The following is a 20983-nucleotide window of genomic DNA, read 5'->3' on the forward strand; positions in this document are numbered from 1 at the left end:
AATATTTATTGAACCACATCGAGCTTGATCAAAGCACGTGTAGCATTATGTTACATTGTGTAACACCAAAGCGAAACAATCTTAAAATGACCTTGACATCGACCAATCAGAAAACTACAATAACAACAACTTAATTTGACAAGCATGAAGGTGATTTGCTAGAAATCGGAATAATATTAACAAGAAAACAAATGAGCATACATTAAAGATTACTGAATAAAGATGATTTAAATAATCTCAATCAGACAAAAAAACGAATAAAATGATTAATAATAAAGTACCTATGTATCATCAGAATTCTCCCAATTTAAAAGGTACGTAAATTTCGTTTTCTATGTAATTTGAAATTGCCGCCAACTTATATCAGCTTATTAATAGACTACTGACGTATGTAATACGTATCGATGACAAACAATATTCCTACGACTTTTGCCATCTTGGAAATGTAAACGACTCATCTTTATAGATTTTCAGTGATCAAATATTTCATACAATTGTTCTTTGACATCTTAGCCCACAGCACAGGGGGTAATAAACTATAGAAGGATTTCTATCGAGCACTACTTCCTATGTGCAACTTCAAAACTTTTGGGAAAATCGACGACCATTTAACGTTTTTATTGTAATATTTTTTATATTCCAAAATAAAAAGTATGAAAAAAGTGCCCAATTAGTTATAAATAACATGATAGCCAGCCAGATAATAAAAGTGGCACATATTTCAGCATTTATTGGGTAGAACATAAATCTAGGGTGCTCGCATAAAGCAGCTTAACTGCTTAAAAAAACAGTTTGTAAATACAATAATTGAAATTACCATGAATATCTCCCCTCTCAAGTTTGCTTATAATGTTAGAGGGATAGGCGGGCATGAGGAATGAAAGAAAGACAGACGGATGGAGGGGGGGGTCAAGAGTAACACGCAAGGAAATTGTTCCATTAACTTTGGACTATACATAAACGATGAAAAAACAGATTCGGAAAACCTATAAAATGTAAAGCATTGTAGATGATATTAAATATTATTTATACAACATCCAATCTGAATAGAACGTTCATACATGTACATTATTGCATTTATAGATCATTTTTTTGCGATGTTTTTGTTCAAATCTATTGAATGGTCTTATCCAAATTTATATTTTTTAGCCATTTGAACTATTTTTCCCATCTCGTTTTTAAACCCAGGAATTTAAATTAAAACTGCAATTGAAACCTAGGCCAACAGTCGTTTTTTTATCAAACCATCAACTACCATCTCAGCATCTTAACAGAACACTGACAGTGAGGAAAAATTAGTACGATTTTTTTCAGTGCAACTTTCTAGGTAGGGCTATGAGTAATTGTTTGTCAAAAAGATGTCTTGTCCTCGCAAGCTGGGGCATAAAAAATATTAAAGCTATTTAAGTTACCCGTATATTTCTTTTGCAATTGTTGCTATATGAACCTTATTGACTATTGAATCTGGTAACGTTTTCTTAACAGTTTCTTGAATATATTTTGTTGAGTATTTGTCAGAAAAATGTATCAGTAATATGTTTTCCACATTTTTGAACAGATCAGCATTATCAGCGAGTTCTTGTAAATGCAAATGTCCTCGATCTCTGGCTTTCTGAACTTGATCTTTGCCTGGTTCTTGATCTATGTAGGTGGCCTCAGTTATCAACAGTTTTACTTTGAAGAGATCATCTGTTGGCGGATTTGTGAAAACATCAAATGTTGTGTCACCTGAAAAAGTTTAGATCAGTTATTAATATGACTGCAAGAAAATATATCTGATCTGCTTGACCTGAGCTAAATAAGTTGTTCAACTGTATAGTATTAAAAATTATCCTTAAAAAATATGAGCATGGTTTATTGTTATATAGTTAAATATTTTACTATCTTCATTCGGCTCAACTGCAGTAAGGATAGTAAATTAATGTAAAGTTAATGCTTAAATTGGTAAGTTTTCAATCTAACCAACATCAAACTTTGTCAATGTATACTATAGTATTTGATGAAAACATAATAAAAACAAATTGTGGGCACTGGGTGTTATTTACTTATTGCTGATGCATTGATGTCATCAAAACTTTTAAAATACGAAAAGAAAATCATTTCGATTAAGGACTGACAAAAATGATGTTCATATCTACGTATTTAAAGGGTGTTTTAATGTGAACTGATACTTAGTTGTCTAACCTGTATAAACTAGTTCTGGTACATCATATTCATCATGAATCTGTACTCCACTTTTGACAAACTGTGCAATCTCCTGACTAGGCTTTCCAACAAATTCTTCCTTTAATTTCTTAACATTCTGGTACATTATATAACCCTGGCTTGGACAACGATGTGTTGTTGGAAAAGGTTTTATTTTTAGACCACTTGGCAGCTGTAAAGGAGGAACCTTTTCATTAAAAATAAGTTAAAAATATCATACCATCATAAAATACATTATGTACTAGTACACATTTTTATTTAGAAGCTAGCTGAGGTAACGAGAGGGATTGTGCTTGATTTTCATATGATGAAGACATAATCTTTCAATCAGATGAATTTAGCTGGCATTTCAGTAACTACTAGTAGTCCTTTGAACTGTCATTTTGCTTAGTTTCTTTTGTTACAAATGTACCTATTCTGACATTGGACTCGGACTTCTTTTAAACTGAGTTTTCCTGAGCGTATTAATGTGTGCTTGATTAATCTACATCGGCAAGAGGTTTTAAGGAGGGATTAGAACTCACAAAACCTGTTCAACCCCGGCCGCATTTTAGCGTCTGTCCCAAGTCAGGAGCGCCTCCGAGCCTCTGGTCTTTCTTAGTCTTGGATGTTTTTTATTTTTATTTTAATTCATGTATATGTTTTAGAGTTTAGTATGACGTCAATTTTCACTGAACTAGTACAATTGTGTTTAGGGGCCAGCTGAAGCCCGCCTTTCCTTGCTGTGTTGATGATCCATTGGTGGTATTTGGCTGTTTTGCTCTTTAATCGGGTTGTTGTCTTTTTGACACATTCCCAATTTCCATTCTGAATTTTATTTGTGAGTTTTTCTACATAAATAGCCGAAATTCTGACAGCAGTTGCCTTTATATTAAGGTTCTAGATTTTGTAATGATACTATATGTCCATACTACGACAGCAATGATTACTTTCTTTCGTTTAAAGAGATTTTGCCAGTTGAAAATGAAACCAGTATTACCAAAATACTGACATGACCTATTATAGACTGATGATGAGCAAAATATGTAAAGAATCATCAATACGTTACTTCCATTGTAATTGCATAACGTTTATGAACACGAAATATTCTCTTCAAGTCAAACTCTTAAAAATGTCATGTACATTTAGAAACATTATAATATTGGATTGACTATAATAAACTTTTACTCGTATAAATAGGCTATCAATTTCGACGTTGTTAAAGTTGTCTTTAAGTTTTTACACGATCTTTGGAAAAGGTAGATCTAAAAATTCTTAAAATGTTCATGTACTGAATTATTAAAATAATATGTAATGATAATCTGAATAAAAGGTCACTAAATCCAACGATTTGAAACAACTGTGATAAAACATAATTTCAAGAATGACATAAAAAAAAGTTGTTAAATTTTCGTCTACAAAAACTTGGTATTAAGGGCATACGATACAGTTTTGATCCTGTATTTACAGTTTGATGAAAATTTCCATATAGGCTAGTTTTTGCCTGCTTAAATCAAATATGTAATAAAAAATATACCTTCATGAGCTACTTTTTGAGTTAAATGAGGTCGAAATTTTGTATATTTGCTCAAAATTCGGATTTGTGGCCGTATTTTCCCTTTCGAAAGAAAGCCATAACTTTTTTGTTTTAAAAGATAAACACAAATTGTTTTTTGTTAGATAATTTGTAATTTTTGTATTTTATAAGTATCCTAAAAAATTATGCATTTTTTATTCAGAAATAACTCATATTTATCAAATGGTCATGAATTAAGAAAAAATCGTATTTTTTTGCTGTATATTTATCAAAATTAAAAAAATTCCTCTATTTACAGTTTAATAAAATTTGGTCCACATAATCTTCCTGCAAAATGAAACAAAATGTCGTTTAAAAAAATAGGGGTCTATGCACTCGTTTTCAAATGAAATCAGTTTGAATGATGAAAAATAGTCGAAAAATGCATCTTTTCCCGATATGTCATAGTTTGACGTCGCGAAAATAACATTTTACGTTAGCAACGTCGTTACCTGCCCTGTAACTGTATCGTATGACCGAAATATGGCAAAAGAGTCGTAAAAGTTGTGCCATATATCTGACACATACATTTATTACTTCTCCCACTGGAGCTGGAATTATGTTCATCTTTTCCAGTTCCTGAATATTCCCTGCTATATTGCCATACATCTTGCATAGTGAGGTGAGAGGTTCCACTAAATGGACAGGAGAGTAGTATTTCGCTGGCTTCATGCCATATAATGATCTTTTTGCTGCATGTTGTGCAATACCCGATATATGATCCATGTGACCATGACTGTAAAATAAGTACAACTAACTATAGTCATGGACGAAAAATTTGTACTGATGGGTGTTAAATATCAAAATAATGAAAGTGGTATTAATACAATTGAGACAACTCTCTACCTTGCAGAATCCAAATAAAGTGGATGTAAGGAACTATAGGTCACTGTATGTACAACGGTCAAGATCAACAATGTAGAAGTGGATGTAAGGAACTACAGGTCACTGTATGTACTTGAACAACGGTCAAGATCAACAATGTAGAAGTGGATGTAAGGAACTATAGGTCACTGTATGTACTTGAACAACGGTCAAGATCAACAATGTAGAAGTGGATGTAAGGAACTATAGGTCACTGTATTTACAACGGTCAAGATCAACACTGTACAGTCACCTATTAAACTTAAAGCTCCAACATGACAAAATGTCAAACATTTCAAACAAGAATAGTTAACCGCCTAGTTTATGACAATACAACTAAACGAGGAAAAAAAAACAAATATGACCGCTAAACACTTGAATTACATGTACTTAACAAGGGACAGGAACATAAAGAAAGCGGCAGCTAACATTTGTTCGTGAGTCCTCAATCCTCTCCTTTACCTCGGATAGTGGTGGTTGCACAAGTCAACATAAGAACAAACTTATAACATCAAATGGGTAATGGTCTGACTCATCAGACTGGTACAAGATCAAACAACGACTAACATTGAGACAACATACACAAAGTACTGGTCTAAGAAACCCGATTCTCGTATTTACTGAAGTCTAGTTCAAAGCTAATTACAAATGATAAATAAATCATGTTCTCCAAGACCCGAGACATATATAGTATATGTGTCTGCCCAGAATAAAGTATCTATCATTACAGAACCAACGGTGAAAAAATGGTCTTATGCAATGTCAATATATAAGTATACTTAGTATATAAACGATGTAGGCACAGGCACTTGTTTCATTGAAGAAGAAAACACTGTTAGTGTCTGTGGATCTGGGAACAGTATATCTCTGTCAATATATAGGTTCCTGTGTGGATGTACATTTTGTTTTATTTTCATAAGTAATCATAATTGTACCAATAAAACAATATTCTGTGATGACCCCTCTTTGTGATCATACTACGGTGATAAATGATTTGATAGCCTTTACGAATAAGTTTATCATTAAAAGACAGCTTTCAACCAGAGACCAAATGATGAAGTTATAGATTTTTGCAAATGAAATAATATTTTTATTATTGTTAAGAGATACTTTTAAATATTATCATGTTCATGTGTATGATTTATATAAGGAAAATAATAAAATCATATTACCAAGAGGTAGGTCCATTTTCCCTACATTTATTTTACACCAGAGCTATATTAATATGATTAAAAATATTCTCCATTTTTTTATTTAAAAATTTACAGTTCCTTAGATCAGCTTCATATGTGCTCAATAACTCAGCAACTATACCAGGCTTATAATTTGTAAAATTGTACAGAATTTCTAAATGACAAAAGATGACAATTCTTTTCTACATAGTCGTCCATTTTGGTCATGTTGACTTATTGGTAGCTCTTACTTTGCTGAAAATTATTGCTGTTTACAGTTTATCTCTATCTATAATAATATTCAAGATAATAACTAATAAACTAATAAAAAAAATAATTTTTCAGCTCAATGTCTTTGTTGCACTTGAATTTAGCTGCCTTGAAAATAAGAAAATTTTGCAGCTCAATGTATATGTTGCACTTGGATTTAGCTGCCTTGAAAATACATAATTGGTAGTTGCAGTAAGCAACGTCCATTGGCCAATATTACGGGATAAAAAGGACGATGCTTTGTTTTAAATTATTATTTATCTTTCCTGTATCTTTTCTCGTCTTTTTCGTTAAGACCATCAGGTTCTAAAGTGTGGAGTTGGTGGATCCAAAAGTTTTCTCTTCTCCTTCTCACCGTGGTGTCCCACTCGGTGTTGACTTCTATAATTTGGAAAGTAACATTTATATCAAAAGGATGTTTCGTTGAACGAAGATGTCTTGTGAGAGGACAGTTTTTGTTGGTTTTGTACGATGAACGATGGTTATTGAGCCGAATATTAAATTTGTCCATTGTTTCTCCCACATACTGAATGCCACAAGTGTCACATGTGAAATCATCCCTTCGTAAATTTTACGGACGCCATCACGAGTTGGTTGACCGTTTTACAAATGATATCGGATATGTTCCTTACGTCGTAACTACAATCCCCTTCCCTTTCATGAATGTGACCTACCGAATTAGACAATTTACCGGATTTGTTATCACATAAGCAACACGACGGGTACCGCATGTGGAGCAGGATCTGCTTACCCTTCCGGAGCACCTGAGATCACCCCTAGTTTTTTGGTGGGGTTCGTGTTGTTTATTCTTTAGTTTTCTATGTTGTGTCGTGTGTGCTGTTGTTTGTTTGTCTTTTTCATTTTTAGCCATGGCGTTGTCAGTTTGTTTTAGATTTATGAGTTTGACTGTCCCTTTGGTATCTTTCGTCCCTCTCCGTTTTACAGTTGGAATTAGAGTAGATGGTATAATTTTGTTTAGTAACGGAGCTGATGAAAGAACTGCTTGTATTGGCAGTTTTACAACACAAACAATTATTTCGACCACATTGTTTGTAGCAACCGGGCGATGGAGTAGGCTGTTTTGCTAATACAGATGTCACTAATTTGTCACGGATGTTTTTAGGTCTTCTGAAGGCCATGACTGGTGGTGATGAAAAAACTTTTTTTTAGATTTAAATCATTTTCTATAATTTTCCAATGCTTCTGAACAATGGATGACACATTTTTAAAATCAGGATGGTAAGTGAGTACAAGGGGTGTTCTGTTAGCTGCTTTATTCTTATCTTTGTACTCAAGAAGTTCTTGGCGACTAGTTCTGTTTGCTCTTTCGAAAGCGCTATCAATGATGTTGTTATTGTATCCTCGAACAACTAGATGTTTACGAAGTTGTCCAAGTCTAGCATTTTTGTATTTTCAGTAAAGCATATTCTCTTGATTCGCAATCCCTGGCTGAATGGGATAGAACGGGAGCCGTGTTTAGGATGGCATTTTTTAGGAGAAAGGAATTGATGTTTGTCCGTTTGTTTGGTATGAAGGTCCGTTATAATGGTTCCGTTCTTGATGTAACTCGTAGTATCGAGGAAGTTTATTTTCTCCATAGATGATTCATATGTAAATTTTATTGAATGGTGAAAAGAGTTACAGTGTTCTAGAAATTCATTAAGATGTTCTTGTGAATCTGTCCATTTGAAATCAATATCGTCAATAAATCGGAACCATGATAAGGTCATCTTATCATCTACATCCGATTTCACCTGGATAGATGCACGCTTGATAAAGCTAGTTATATTGCGTTTATTTTCATCATTTTGTAAATATTTTAAACATTCTTATATTTACATACCAAATAGTGTGTTAAAATTACATTGTTAGGCAATCTATAAATTTATTTGTGTAATTGAATTAATCTCTGTACTGATTAATCCACACTCCCATAGATCTGTATGTCATGTACTGCTATTTATAGGCACTTATAATTTATATATAAAATGACTGAATAAATAGTCAACGATTAATCTTACAGGGCGATGGATCATGTAATATGATTCTGTACACTACAAAATATAATATATAACAGGTCAAGAAGGGTACAACATCACCATTAAATAACTATAAAATGAACAAATATTAGATATTATAACAGATATCCTTCTTCAATAATAGCACGATGTCAAATGAATTAATTATGTCAATATATTCAAACTGAGAAACTTTCCTTTCGTGGGAAAAATTTGGTTGATTATATAGGGAATCACTGAAGCATGACTGGAGCCCCCCCCCCCCTAGGTCAGTCAGCACCCCCCCCCCCTTAGGCAAAGTTCTGGATCCGCCACTGCAACTCCTAATTTCCAAAGGTTGTGACAGTTTAGATGTTATAACTGCATGGAGGGCATCCTAAAAAAAAATCAAAAATGCCCTTACCGGTCCAAGTTGGTATAATATTTCAAATTTGACAACGGTAGGGCAATAGCAACAGAAACTACATATTTAAGCCTCCCAAACGAATAGCAGTTTGATAATGATAGAAAAAATAAGTTTTATCTGATAAGGTAAAATAATTGAACGTGGCTACGTATTTATACATCCATCCCAAATGAATGGAGCCCTGTAATTTAAACTGGTATTTTAAAAAAATCTTAAAACTGTAAAGCCAGTACGGAAGCCGGAGTTACTGTAAACAAGTGATGATAGGAAAATGAGTGACTCATTCTATGTTTTTTTCATTTATGCCCTCTGGTGAAACTGTCCTTAACTTTCTTATCCAAAATCTTTCCCGAGCTACTCTGTCGACCTTCGACCAACCTTCGTTGTGGTCTATGATTGTGATGGTAAGGTTTTTGAGATCAGCTTGTGTGTGCCCAGGTGATCTCAAATGACGACTTACGGGTAGCTCGGGCTTGCAAGTGTAGTCACTTTGATGACCATTCATGCGTTTGTTGAATGGCTGCTCTGTCTCGCCAACATACTGCATGCCACACCGACAGTGAAAGAGGTATACAACATTCTGGGTTTTGCAAGTTACATTGCAAAATATAGTGTATACAGACCCAGTCGAGTGGCAAGTAAATGTCTGAGTATTTAGTATTTGTTGACAAGTCAGACAACGTCTGTTACCACATGACTTGCACCATCCTGCAATTGAACAGCTTTTATTTGAGGAGACGTCAACTCTAACAAATAAGTCTTTCAGACTTGCTGGTCTCCGAAAAGCTAAGACAGGAGGATTGGGAAAGATTTTGGATAATTTAGGGTGTTTGGCAATAGCTTGCTAATTGGCACGGATCAAACGTGAAAGGTTAGTAAAGGCTGGATTGTGTGCTAGAACAAACGGGACTATTTTGTTGCGCCTCTTCCGTTTATACTGTAAGAGGTCATTGCGGCTGTGATTGTTAGCGCGCGCAAACCCCTTATCTACGTCCAATTTCTTATAGCCTCGTTTTGTCAAAAATCCGCGAAGTTCCTGTAACCGTTAAGTGACAGCCTCCTCAGAGGAGCAAATCCGCTCAACTCTGAGAGCTTGACTGTACGGGATACTTTTTGTACAGTGCTTGGGGTGACAGCTTTGGGGAGAAAGGTACTGATGGTATATATTATAAGTTATATGGTTCGCTACTGACCCCATACGGATCCATAGAGGGTTAGTAAAATCCATAGGGGGTGAGGCCGGAGGCCGAGTCCCCTATGAATTTTATTCACCCTCTATGGATCCGTAGGGGGTCAGTAGTTAACCGTATAACGAATTTATCGGACGCTGGACTTTTTCTGCGGCGTTTTGTTGAAAAATAAACAATGAAACACAACAACATTAATAGATGACGTCGCCATTAACGCGTCATGAACCCCATATGAAACTTACTAACCCCATACGGTCTCATAGGGGGTCACCACGTGACGGCATTTAACCAATCACAACGTGATAATTCATCTGTGGTCCGATAAAATTACATCTGAGTCAGTGACAACTCTACAACAGATTTATCCATCGGATCATCAGCAATGATAGTGATACATGGCTGTGTACATTATGTATATACAACCCGTCTAAACATCAACCCAACAATGTTATATCTGTAAATTTGCTTTCACAAATTTTTTGTTCTTCCCTCGCCGGGATTCGAACCCATGCTACTGAGATATCAGTGAAGCCTAGGTGGTCGTGTGGTCTAGCGGGACGGCTACAGTGCAGTCGATTTGGTGTCACGATATCTCAGTAGCATTGGTTCGAATCCCGGCGAGGGAAAAACAAAAAAATTGCGAAAGCAAGTTTACAGATCTAACATTGTTGGGTTGATGTTTAGACGAGTTGTATATATATATACGAGTCTAAATTGAATTTTATCCAATACAATCATAGGTTTGAACGTAGTTTTCAATTTAGACTCGTTTATATATATATATATATATATATATATATATATATATATATATATATATATATATATATATATATATATATACTAGTATATATATTGAAAACTACGTTCAAACCTATGATTGCGTTGGATAAAAACTGCGATTTTTATACGTGTGCATGTTAAACAAATTTCGTTGTAGAAGGGTGACGGTCTGAAAACAGCACAAACAACATTTTCCAAAAGACCAAAAAAAGTGAAAAAGTATATTTAAACAAAACGCTTGCCATTGGCGATTGCCAAATAAAATTGATCACAAGATGTAACAAAATGGATCTTAATATAAATTTAATACTAAACAGAAAATTTTTTTAACTTGTGGCCACGATGTTATGCCTCAAACATACGGTGTCAATATGTTTTCAGTACACCAGATCCGGATTTCTACAATAAATGTCTCTTCAGTGATGTTAGGGATCGAAACGGTATTTGGAAGGCCATATAAAAAGTAACCTCATTTTTAGAAATAAAAAAAAATGCACTGTAGCAGTCCCGCTAGACCACACGACCACCTGGGCTTCACATTAATAAAGCTTTCGGTGGCCGTGTGTTACCTTCCCTCGTCAGTTTTAATATATATATAATATCTCATGTATATTATATTTTATCGGACCACAGATGAATTATCACGTTGTGATTGGTTAAATGCCGTCACGTGGTGACCCCCTATGAGACCGTATGGGGTTAGTAAGTTTCATATGGGGTTCATGATGCGTTAATGGCGACGTCATCTATTAATGTTGTTGTGTTTCATTGTTTATTTTTCAACAAAACGCCGCAGAAAAAGTCCAGCGTCCGATAAATTCGTTATACGGTTAACTACTGACCCCCTACGGATCTATAGAGGGTGAATAAAATTCATAGGGGACTCGGCCTCCGGCCTCACCCCCTATGGATTTTACTAACCCTCTATGGATCCGTATGGGGTCAGTAGCGAACCATATAACTTATAATGGAAAGCCATTACTGCCTTATATTAATGATCAACATTATATGCAGTGCTCATAACAATATATGCAGTGCTCACACCATTATATGCAGTGCTCACAACATTATATGCAGTGCTTACACCATCACAACATTATATGCAGTGCTCAAAACGTTATACGCAGTGGTCCAAACATTATATGCAATGGTCACAACATTATTATATGAAGTGGTCACAACATTATACGTTTTTTGTTGATGCAGGTGATGATCGGTGATGGTGATGATGATGTTTGATGTATGATGAGATTAATGTATGATGAGATGATTCGGTAAACTTCGTTTTTTTAGCGGAAATTACCAAATCCGTTATCGGTAATGCCCAGCAAAACAAAATTTAAACAGTTAATAAAGTCATGTTATCATTAAGGCAGTATACAATATTTCAAACTGATTGAAATAAGTAAATTAATAGTTACAAGTAATACTATGATCAATTTACCACAAATTTATTCCACACCAGGGCATTTTAAACTTATGTTGATAATCAGTTTCACCATATTCACAACTTAATATCTATATACTTTAAGTGTTTAATAAATGGCTTCGATGAACGCAGCCTGATACGACCGCAGATGTCCAACCCTAAACCGTTCGGACAAAAATGAACACACTATTCACGCTTGATACAGGTCTAAATTTGGAATGTAATTAAATATTTGACACATAATAGGTTTCTGACACAGAATAACAGTAGTCAAAGAACTTAAAATTGGTTATATAATTTGAATTTATACTTATATTTTTTTGCTTTTGCACTATGCTGTTGCGAATTGCCCCACCCCCTCCAAATATTAAAAAATACCCCTCTTTTTTGTTGATTTGTGCAATACACTATGCTTTTGAATATTGACCCCAACCCGAAGAAGAAAAGAAAAATGTATCCCCCACTTTTTTAAGGTCTTTCCTCTCCGCGAGGAAAGACCTTATTGTTTTTCTCCTGTTTTTTTTTTTTTTTTTTTTTTTTTTTTTTTTTTTTTTTCATCCAGCATTTGTTTGACATGGCCTCCCCTCGTTTCTATTGGAGTTATCAAGACCAAATATGGACCATCGGTAGACCTCATCATGAAGTATTACCAGATGAGGCTGTGTAGGATTTCATCATCCCCTTTAGAAGTTATCTCCCTTTTATTGGTTTTTTTCGACATGGCCCCCCCCCCTCGTTGTTTTTAAAGATATCATGACCTTATTTGGACAAAAGTTAGATCTCATCATGATGTGTTACCATATGAGGCTGCTACGGATTTCATCATTCTCTGTGAGAGTTACGTCCCCTTCAAGCAATTTCATTCTTTTACATTTTTCTCAAAAAGTATTCAAGATAGAATCGATTTGAAAACGGCAACATGTACAAGACCAGATGGCAATGATAATAAACATATACAATCATTTTGTTGTTAACCCTTATAAGGAGTTATTTCCCTTGAAAAAATATACACAATTTTTGAAAAATTGTATCTCGAGAACCGGAAGTCGTAAAGACTTGGGACCTACACCAATAATCTTAAATTCATGTGACCTTTAATTTGCACCCAAGGTCAAAGGTCACCGAGTGCAAAAAAAAATTACGCTGCAATTTCAAGCTTTCATATTAAGAAAACGATAAGAGTTTGCTGCATACTTACAGCGTATAAAATGTTCCTCTCGACGAGCTCTACATTTTATACTCTGAGCTCAAAAGAGTCCGACTGTTTGTTCAAAAGTTACGACGGGATGATTCTTAAAAGTATAGTATTGTGTGTTTATCTTTTTAAAGGTAACAGATATCAACCTACTATAAATTGCAAAGATGATCAGTAGTTCAAGACCTTCAATTTGAGGTCAAGGTCAGGTCATGATGAAATTTCACCTTGACCTTCACATTATACTATGACCTTGACCTTGTGACATTTGAAAGGTCAAGTGGTCCTGAGTTGAATGGTGATAGTCCCATGTCTCTACGACTTCCGGTTCTCAAGTTTTGTATTGCATCATATATTTGATGATTAATTGTGACCTTGGTGAACTTTGAAATTGTCCAAATTCTTTTTCTATAATGTTGTCCTTCAACTGTAGATCATTTATCATTTAACAGATTTGAGATATCTATTGTCGTTTTAGAGATAATGCAGCTTCAAGTTTTGCGAGCGGAGGCATGTATTTCTGAATCATCAAGAGCTTACCACTTAAAATGTTTTAGAAATTGAAGAGGTTGACATAGTTATATGTTTGACCAAATACCAAAAACATTCCATGGAAAAAAACACCAAAAAATCAATTTGAAATTTTCAAGTTTTGCATTGACTTTGTAAGTTTCATAACGTCTATTTATATAGTTGATATTGCATCATTATTTGCACTTTGTCAAATGGGGTCATCTGATATATCAAATTGAAGGTTTCAATAAACTCTACTTAAAAATGATAATTTTAAACCCCCTTTTCATCCCAGGGGGAAGGGTGGGGTCATTTAGTGCAAACATTCAAATTTCTCAGATGGTAAGGTTGTTGCATATCAAATGAAAGAACATAAAGCCTACATTTCAAATTTCAAATTGACGTCCCCCAAAAATTGGTTTGAAGGGGTCATTGAGTGCAAAAAATAAATTTTCTTTTTACGATAGGGTTGTTGTATATCAAATGAAAGGTCATGATGTATACATTTGAAATATCAAATTCCTGACCTCCAAAAATTTGTAAGATAGGGTTATTAAGTGCAAAAATCAAACTTTGTAGAACATGGCGTTGTCGCATATCAAATGAAAGCTCGTCTACTCTATGTTACATGTACCATACTTCCGATCTCAAAAATGTAGGCGGATGAGGTCATTAAGTGTAAAAAGCGAAAAGTTTCAGAAGGTATGCTTGTCGTATATCAAACGAAAGGTCGTACAAAGAACATTACGAAAACATCACATTTACAGGAAAGACCTTTCAATTGTTTTACAAACAATTGAGATACTAGTTTTTTTCTTTTTTTTCTTTTTTTTCTTCCAACATTTTTTTGACATGCCCGCCCCTTCTTTCTGTTAAAGTTACCAAGACCAAATATGGACCATTGATAGACCTCATCATGCAGTTTTACCAAATGACCCTGTTAAGGATTTCATCATCTTCTTTAGAAGTTATCTCCCTTTTATTGATTTTTTTCAACACGGCACCCCCTCGTTGTTTTTAAAGATATCGTGACATTATTTGGACAATAGGTAGATCTCATCATGATTTATTACCATATGAGGTTGAATAGGATTTCATTGTCCCCTATGAGAGTTATATCCCCTTGAAACAATTTCTTTCCTTTGCATTTTTCTCAAAAAGTATAAGAGATAGAATTGATTTGAAAACGGCAACATGTACAGGACCAGATGGCAATGTTAATGAACATATACAATCATTTTGTTATTAACCCTTATAAGGAGTTATTCCCCTTGAAAAATTGTGTACACTTTTAGAAAAATTGTATTTCCAGAACCGGAAGTCGTAGAGACTTGGGACCTTCACCAATAATCTTTAATTCATGTGACCTTTAATATGCACCCAAGGTCAAAGGTCACAGAGTGCAAAATAAAATTACGCTGCAATTTCAAGCTTACATATTAGGAAAACGATAAGACTTTGCTGCTTACATACAGCGTATAAAATGTTCCTCTCGACGAGCTCTACATTTTATATAATAAGCCAAAAAATGTCCGACCGTCTGTTCAAAAGTTACAACGGGATGATTCTTAAAAGTATAGTATTTTGTGTATATCTTTTTAAAGGTAACAGATATCAACCTACTATAAACTGCAAAGATGATCAGTAATTCAAGACCTTCAATATGAGGTCAATGTCAGGTCATGATGAAATTTCACCTTGACCTTCACATTATACTATGACCTTGACCTTGTGATATTTGAAAGGTCAAGTGGTCCTCAGTTGAATGGTTCTAGTTCCATGTCTCTACGACTTCCGGTTCTTAAGTTTGGTATTGCATCATATATTTGATGATTAATTGTGACCTTAGTGAACTTTGAAATTGTCCCAATTCTTTTTCTGTAATGATGTCCTTCAACTGTAGATCATTTATCATTTAACAGATTTGAGATATCTATTGTCGTTTTAGAGATAATGCAGTTTAAAGTTTTGCGAGCGGACGCATGTATTTCTGAATCAACAAGAGCGTACCTCTTAAAATGTTTTAGAAATTGAAGAGGTTAACATAGTTCTATGTTTGACCAAATACCAAAAACATTCCATGGAAAAAAAAACAACAAAAATTCAATTTGAAATTTTCAAGTTTTGCATTGACTTTGTAAGTTTCATAACTGCTATTTATATAGTTGATATTGCATCATTTTTTGCACTTTATCAAATGGGGTCATCTGATATATCAAATTGAAGGTCTAAATAAACTCTACTTAAAAATGAAAATTTTAAACCCCCTTTTCATCCCAGGAGGACGGGTGGGGTCATTTAGTGCAAAAATTCAAATTTCTCAGATGGTAAGGTTGTCGCATATCAAATGAAAGAACATAAAGCGTACATTTCAAATTTCAAATGAAGTCCCCAAAAAATTGGTTGAATGGGGTTATTGAGTGCAAAAAATAAATTTTCTTTTAAGATAGGGTTGTTGTATATCAAATGAAAGGTCATGATGTGTACATTTGAAATATCAAATTCCCAACCTCCAAAAATTGGTTGGATGGGGTTATTTAGTGCAAAAATCAAACTTTTTAGAACATGGCGTTGTCGCATATCAAATGAAAGCTCATCTACCTTGTGTGACATATATCGTATTTCCGATCTCAAAAATGTAGGCGGATGAGGTCATTAAGTGTAAAAAGCGAAAAGTTTCAAAAGGTATGCTTGTCGTATATCAAACGAAAGGTCGTACAAAGAACATTACGAAAACATCACTTTTACAGGAAAGACCTTTCAATTGTTTTACAAACAATTGAGATACTAGTTTTCTTTTTAATTTCTGAAATCTGATATGAGAAAAAAAATTCTTTACACATAATTTTAAAGCAGTGTAAGGGAGGTAATCAAACATGTTTGGATTACCTCAATATATTTGGATTTACCTTCCTTACACTGGTTTCAAATTGTCTTAATTGGCCATTAACCAAGAAACCCTTGTTTTTCCCTCTTTTTTGCCTCTAATTCCTAAACAGTTTGAGCCATAACACCCCCCCCCCCACCCCACCCATCCACCAACCCCTCAAAGCAAATCATAACCATCCCTTTTTGGTATGGAAACTTGTGGTATAATTTCAGAGAGATTCATACACTTTATGACTGGAAACTACAAAAATGTTTATTTGGACCCTTTTTGGTCCCTAATTCCTAAACAGTTGAGACCATAACCCCAAAAATCAATCCAAACCTTTCTTTAGTGGTTATAAACCTTGTGTTAAAATTTAATTGATTTCTATTTACTTATACAAAAGTTCTTTTTATACGGAAACCATCTGTCTTCAACGACACTGACGACGACGTGATAGCAATATACGACCATTTTTTTTAATTTTTTTTTTTTTTGCAGTCGTATTAAAACATATAGATTTACACACATATATAATTGTGCATTTCTGATCATTTAACTCTAAATAAAATTTCTTCAGATTACTCGGGACTGCAATTAAGATATGTTATGACCCAGTATTTTTCAAGGAGAACCAAATATCTGTCAGAAGTATACTGTTCATTGCATTTTTAAAAAAAAAAAATATTAATGTTGGTCAGCGATGTTTTTCGAAATAGAATTTTACTTAAACATTTACGATTTTCAATCATATTTTAAAAAGGCATGGCACAGCAATGTTTGGTGCAAAATAACTAGTTTGTGAATTTAAATCCTTTTAAGTATATAATTCGGACTAATATATGCTATACATACAAGTCAAATTAGTTTTGACAATTTTCCAATGTTTACCCCGTGAGTGATCCATATACATGAGAAAGAAGCCTCACAGAAACAATCAAGATCCATCGTCAAAAGTAACTTTCTAGCTAACGAAAAAAAATTTCAGACCTCTTACATTGATCCTAACATGGGATATGGAAAAAAAATTGGTAGCAAAAATAACAGAAATCCACAGACTATAGTCAACCTTGTATGTGAAAAGAATTAGAACGCCAATAACAACAACGAGAAGAATTCACAGTAAAACAATACTAGTAGTTCTCCATTAATATAATTATATTACAATTATATATTGACATAATAACGAGTATCGATTTTTTTGTTATTCTGTTACAAAAATTTTGTGTGGACTTTCAATAAAATCAAAGAAGTGCTCAGTAACAAATAGCATTCCTCTTTTATGTGTTGTTGGTAACATCTGGACCTAAACACAAATTTGAATCTTTTTTCAAGGTCCATTGTTTTCAAAGAAGTGCATCTAAAATATATCATTCTTCTATGACTTGTAGTTGATTGGATTTTGTATCTTTCTGTATCTTAACAAGAATTAATTTAGGTCAAGATGACTGCTTTTTCATGGACAATCGTTACTATCCAATAAAAGTAAATCATTCTTTTTTACTCACATTTTGTTTCAATCTTTACCTAAATGCAAAAGTTAGATGCATGTTTTTTTATTAGTTGTTAGTGGCTTTGAACTGACCTGTCAGTAACTGCGAGTACTCTAAGATCAGTACTTAGTGTCTTTTTGTTGTTGGGATATACAAGTACCCGCCCATGTCCACTCTATTTTTTGTTAGATGTATTTATATTTGTATCCATCTGATGAGTATAGCCTTTTACAATTGATTTCCATAGTTCGTTCTTATGTTGTTCTGTTACACCACTGTCCCAGGTTGGAGGGAGGGTTGGGATCCCGCTAACATGTTAAAACCCGCCACATTCTGTATGTATGTGTCTGTCTCAAGTCAGGAGGAGCCTTTATTTCAGTGGTTGTCGTTTGTTAATGTGTTACATGTTTGTTTTTCGTTCGTTTGTTTGTACATAATTTAGGCCGTTAGTTTTCTCGTTTGGAATGTTTTACATTTATCATTTCGGGGCCTTCTATCAGTCAGGGGAACTACTTAAACAAGTGATTTCAGAATCAATTCTTCAAGTGATTTTGGCTGCGAAATATTAAAAAAAAATCTATAAATAGACACATACTTTTTAAAATCAATGAAACAAGTAATTTGAAAAGATCACTTTAATAAGTGTTTACAACTTTTTCCATATCTGTTCAATATTCATGTAAAAATGTTTGATTACCTCCCTTACACTGCTTTAAAATATATATATATATAAGAATTTTTTTTCTCATATATCAGATTTCAGAAATAAAAAAGAAAATTATTTCTTCATATATTTTTTTGGCAAAAAAAAGTGGGGGATACATTTTTCTTTTCTTTCTTGTGTTGGGGTCAATATGCAACAGCATAGTGTATTACACAAGATCAACAAAAAAAGGGGGTATTTTTTTAATTTTTGGAAAGGGGTGGGGGAGGCAATTCGCAACAGCTTAGTGCAAAAGCAAAAAAATAAGTATGAATTATATAACAAATTTTAAGTTCTTTGACTACAGTTATTCTGTGTCAGAAACCTATTATGTGTCAAATATTTAATTACATTCCAAATTCAGACCTGTATCAAGCGTGAATAGTGTGTTCATTTTTGTCCGCGAGCGGTTCAGGGTTGGACCTCTGCGGTCGTATCCAGCTGCATTCATCGAAGCAATTTATTAAACACTTAAAGCATATACATGTACATGTACATATTAAGTTGTGAATATGGTGAAAATGATCATCAACATAAGTTTAAAATGCCCTGGTGTGGAATAAATTTGTGGTAAATTGATCATACTATTAATTTACTTATTTCAATCAGTTTTAAATATTATATACTGCCTTAATAATAACTGTTTAAATTTTTTTGATGGGCATTACCGATAATGGATTCAGTAATTTCCGCTAAAAAAAAAGAATCATCTCATCATACATCAAACATCATCATCATCGATCATCACCTTCATCAACACTGCACTGCACTGCATATACATGTAATGGTGTGAGCACTGCATATAATGTTGTGAGAACTGCATATAATGGTGTGAGCATTGCATATAATGTTGTGAGCACTGCATATAATGCTGATCATAAACATAAGGCAGTCATGGCGTTCCATATTATATGCCGAAATTTTAATTTTGTTGATTTTCTTGTACTTACCAAATGATAATTATAAGAACTGACAACACACTACCATGATTTCTGGTTATTTGGGCATGGGATGAATCTCCCATCAAGTCTGAATAGTGAAATCTTTTTTTCCTCATACCAAGTTCATCTTATATTGCATTATTTACACTTGTGACCACAGAAAAATCTATACTTACTGTTTATGTACATAGGTACATGTATATATGCTCACATATATTTGATTGTAACTCTTCAGTTTGCAACAGTAAACACATATTTTCAATTAATTATGCAGCCTTAATCAGGGACTTTCTATACTAGCGTTAGAATAGAAAGTCCCTGACTTAATATATGGTTGAAATTGACATCAACAATGAACATATTGATCTTTTGTCTGATTTGAAAAAGTGGAGCTCCCTGAATTTAAAACAAGTTTAATGCATACTCATGTTACAGACGTAATTATCCATGTACAGATACTATACCTGAAGAAGACTAAATTGCTGGACACACTGCTTCTACATGAATATCCCAAATCAAATGTGAGTGTGGGGCCATTGGTTTTAATGACAACACACGTTTCTACTCCTGAAATCGACCATGGAAAAACTGAATAGGTCCCAATCTTCAACCACTCATCTGTCATCTTGGTCTTGTATTTTGTTTTGATTCGAACAAAAGTTTTGTTGTTGACGGAAAAACTTGTGACTTTGTTTTGAGGCTGAGCGGTTCTACTTGAAAAGATTGAAAAGAATTGGGTACTGGTGAGACATGTTCTTACAACATGTCCTGAAAGTTTACAGGAAGTATTTGAAATCATATGTAATTATTATTACTATGTACAAATGTAAACAAACAAAATATCAAATCGACGAATCTAGAAACCTTCCGATTTAAGGCGCGAATAATATAAAAGTCATTCCCCAGTATTAAATTTCATGTTGAAGTTCCGTGTTTTGTAGAAAAAGTTTTGTTGAAGTTTTGACATTTATTAAGGTGGCTCGGATATTGAGGTAGCATATAACAATTGGTCTAGATCTTTCATGAAATGTGCAAATTTTGAGATTAGTTTGTAGTTCATGTGTATTTAAAAAAAAAACACCGTATATTCTTGATTATTCTACTTTGCCATAATAAGCCCGGGGAGATAACTGAGATACGGTATCTTTTAAAGTGTTATGAATTTAGCTATTTTAATGTGTAGCAATAAAACTCTTTTTTTTTTTTTTTTGCTTATCCGAAAGAATTTTATAAGAGCTATCTTCTTTTATTTTTTCTATGCCGTGTAGTTTTCTTATAATCAGACAAAATTGGGTGTTCCATGCATAACTTATAAAAAATTAAAAACTGACAATTTGACACAACCTGTAGCGTGAAAAAATGTCCGATAATCCATAC

The 20983-nt window shown here is 33.8% G+C and overlaps 2 protein-coding genes across 4 annotated transcripts in view; both read right to left on the reverse strand.

The window, feature by feature from the left end:
• Window positions 1-1550, reverse strand: part of LOC143067734 (sodium-dependent multivitamin transporter-like) — a 44435-nt gene extending 42885 nt beyond the window's left edge. For 2 of the 3 annotated variants that reach the window (XM_076241221.1, XM_076241223.1), the window contains exon 1: window positions 1413-1550. The gene's annotated coding sequence lies outside the window, so the exon portion shown is untranslated. The remainder of the gene's footprint in view (window positions 1-1412) is intronic. The other variant, XM_076241222.1, reaches the window with a different exon arrangement.
• On the reverse strand, window positions 716-20460 carry LOC143067736 (uncharacterized). Its single transcript, XM_076241225.1, has 4 exons — window positions 20071-20460; window positions 4289-4496; window positions 2185-2377; window positions 716-1728 (listed from the first exon to the last, which is right to left on the reverse strand). The coding sequence occupies exons 1-4, from the start codon at window positions 20403-20405 to the stop codon at window positions 1409-1411; spliced, it is 1056 nt and encodes a 351-aa protein (XP_076097340.1). The 5' UTR covers window positions 20406-20460; the 3' UTR covers window positions 716-1408.
• Between the last annotated feature and the right edge of the window lie 523 nt (window positions 20461-20983).

This window comes from Mytilus galloprovincialis, chromosome 3 (assembly GCF_965363235.1).
Source record: "Mytilus galloprovincialis chromosome 3, xbMytGall1.hap1.1, whole genome shotgun sequence".
Classification (NCBI taxonomy): Eukaryota; Metazoa; Mollusca; class Bivalvia; order Mytilida; family Mytilidae; genus Mytilus; species Mytilus galloprovincialis.

What these genes read in the sequence shown, in the direction of transcription:
- LOC143067736 (XM_076241225.1), bottom strand. Translation starts at nt 20,405, where the DNA reads ATGATTTCAAATACTTCCTGTAAACTTTCAGGACATGTTGTAAGAACA. An exon ending in CAGTGGGAGAAGTAATAAAT is followed by an intron (nt 2,378 to 4,288) that starts GTATGTGTCAGA and finishes CCTCCTTTACAG; the next exon opens with CTGCCAAGTGGTCTAAAAAT. An exon ending in ACCAGAACTAGTTTATACAG is followed by an intron (nt 1,729 to 2,184) that starts GTTAGACAACTA and finishes AAACTTTTTCAG; the next exon opens with GTGACACAACATTTGATGTT.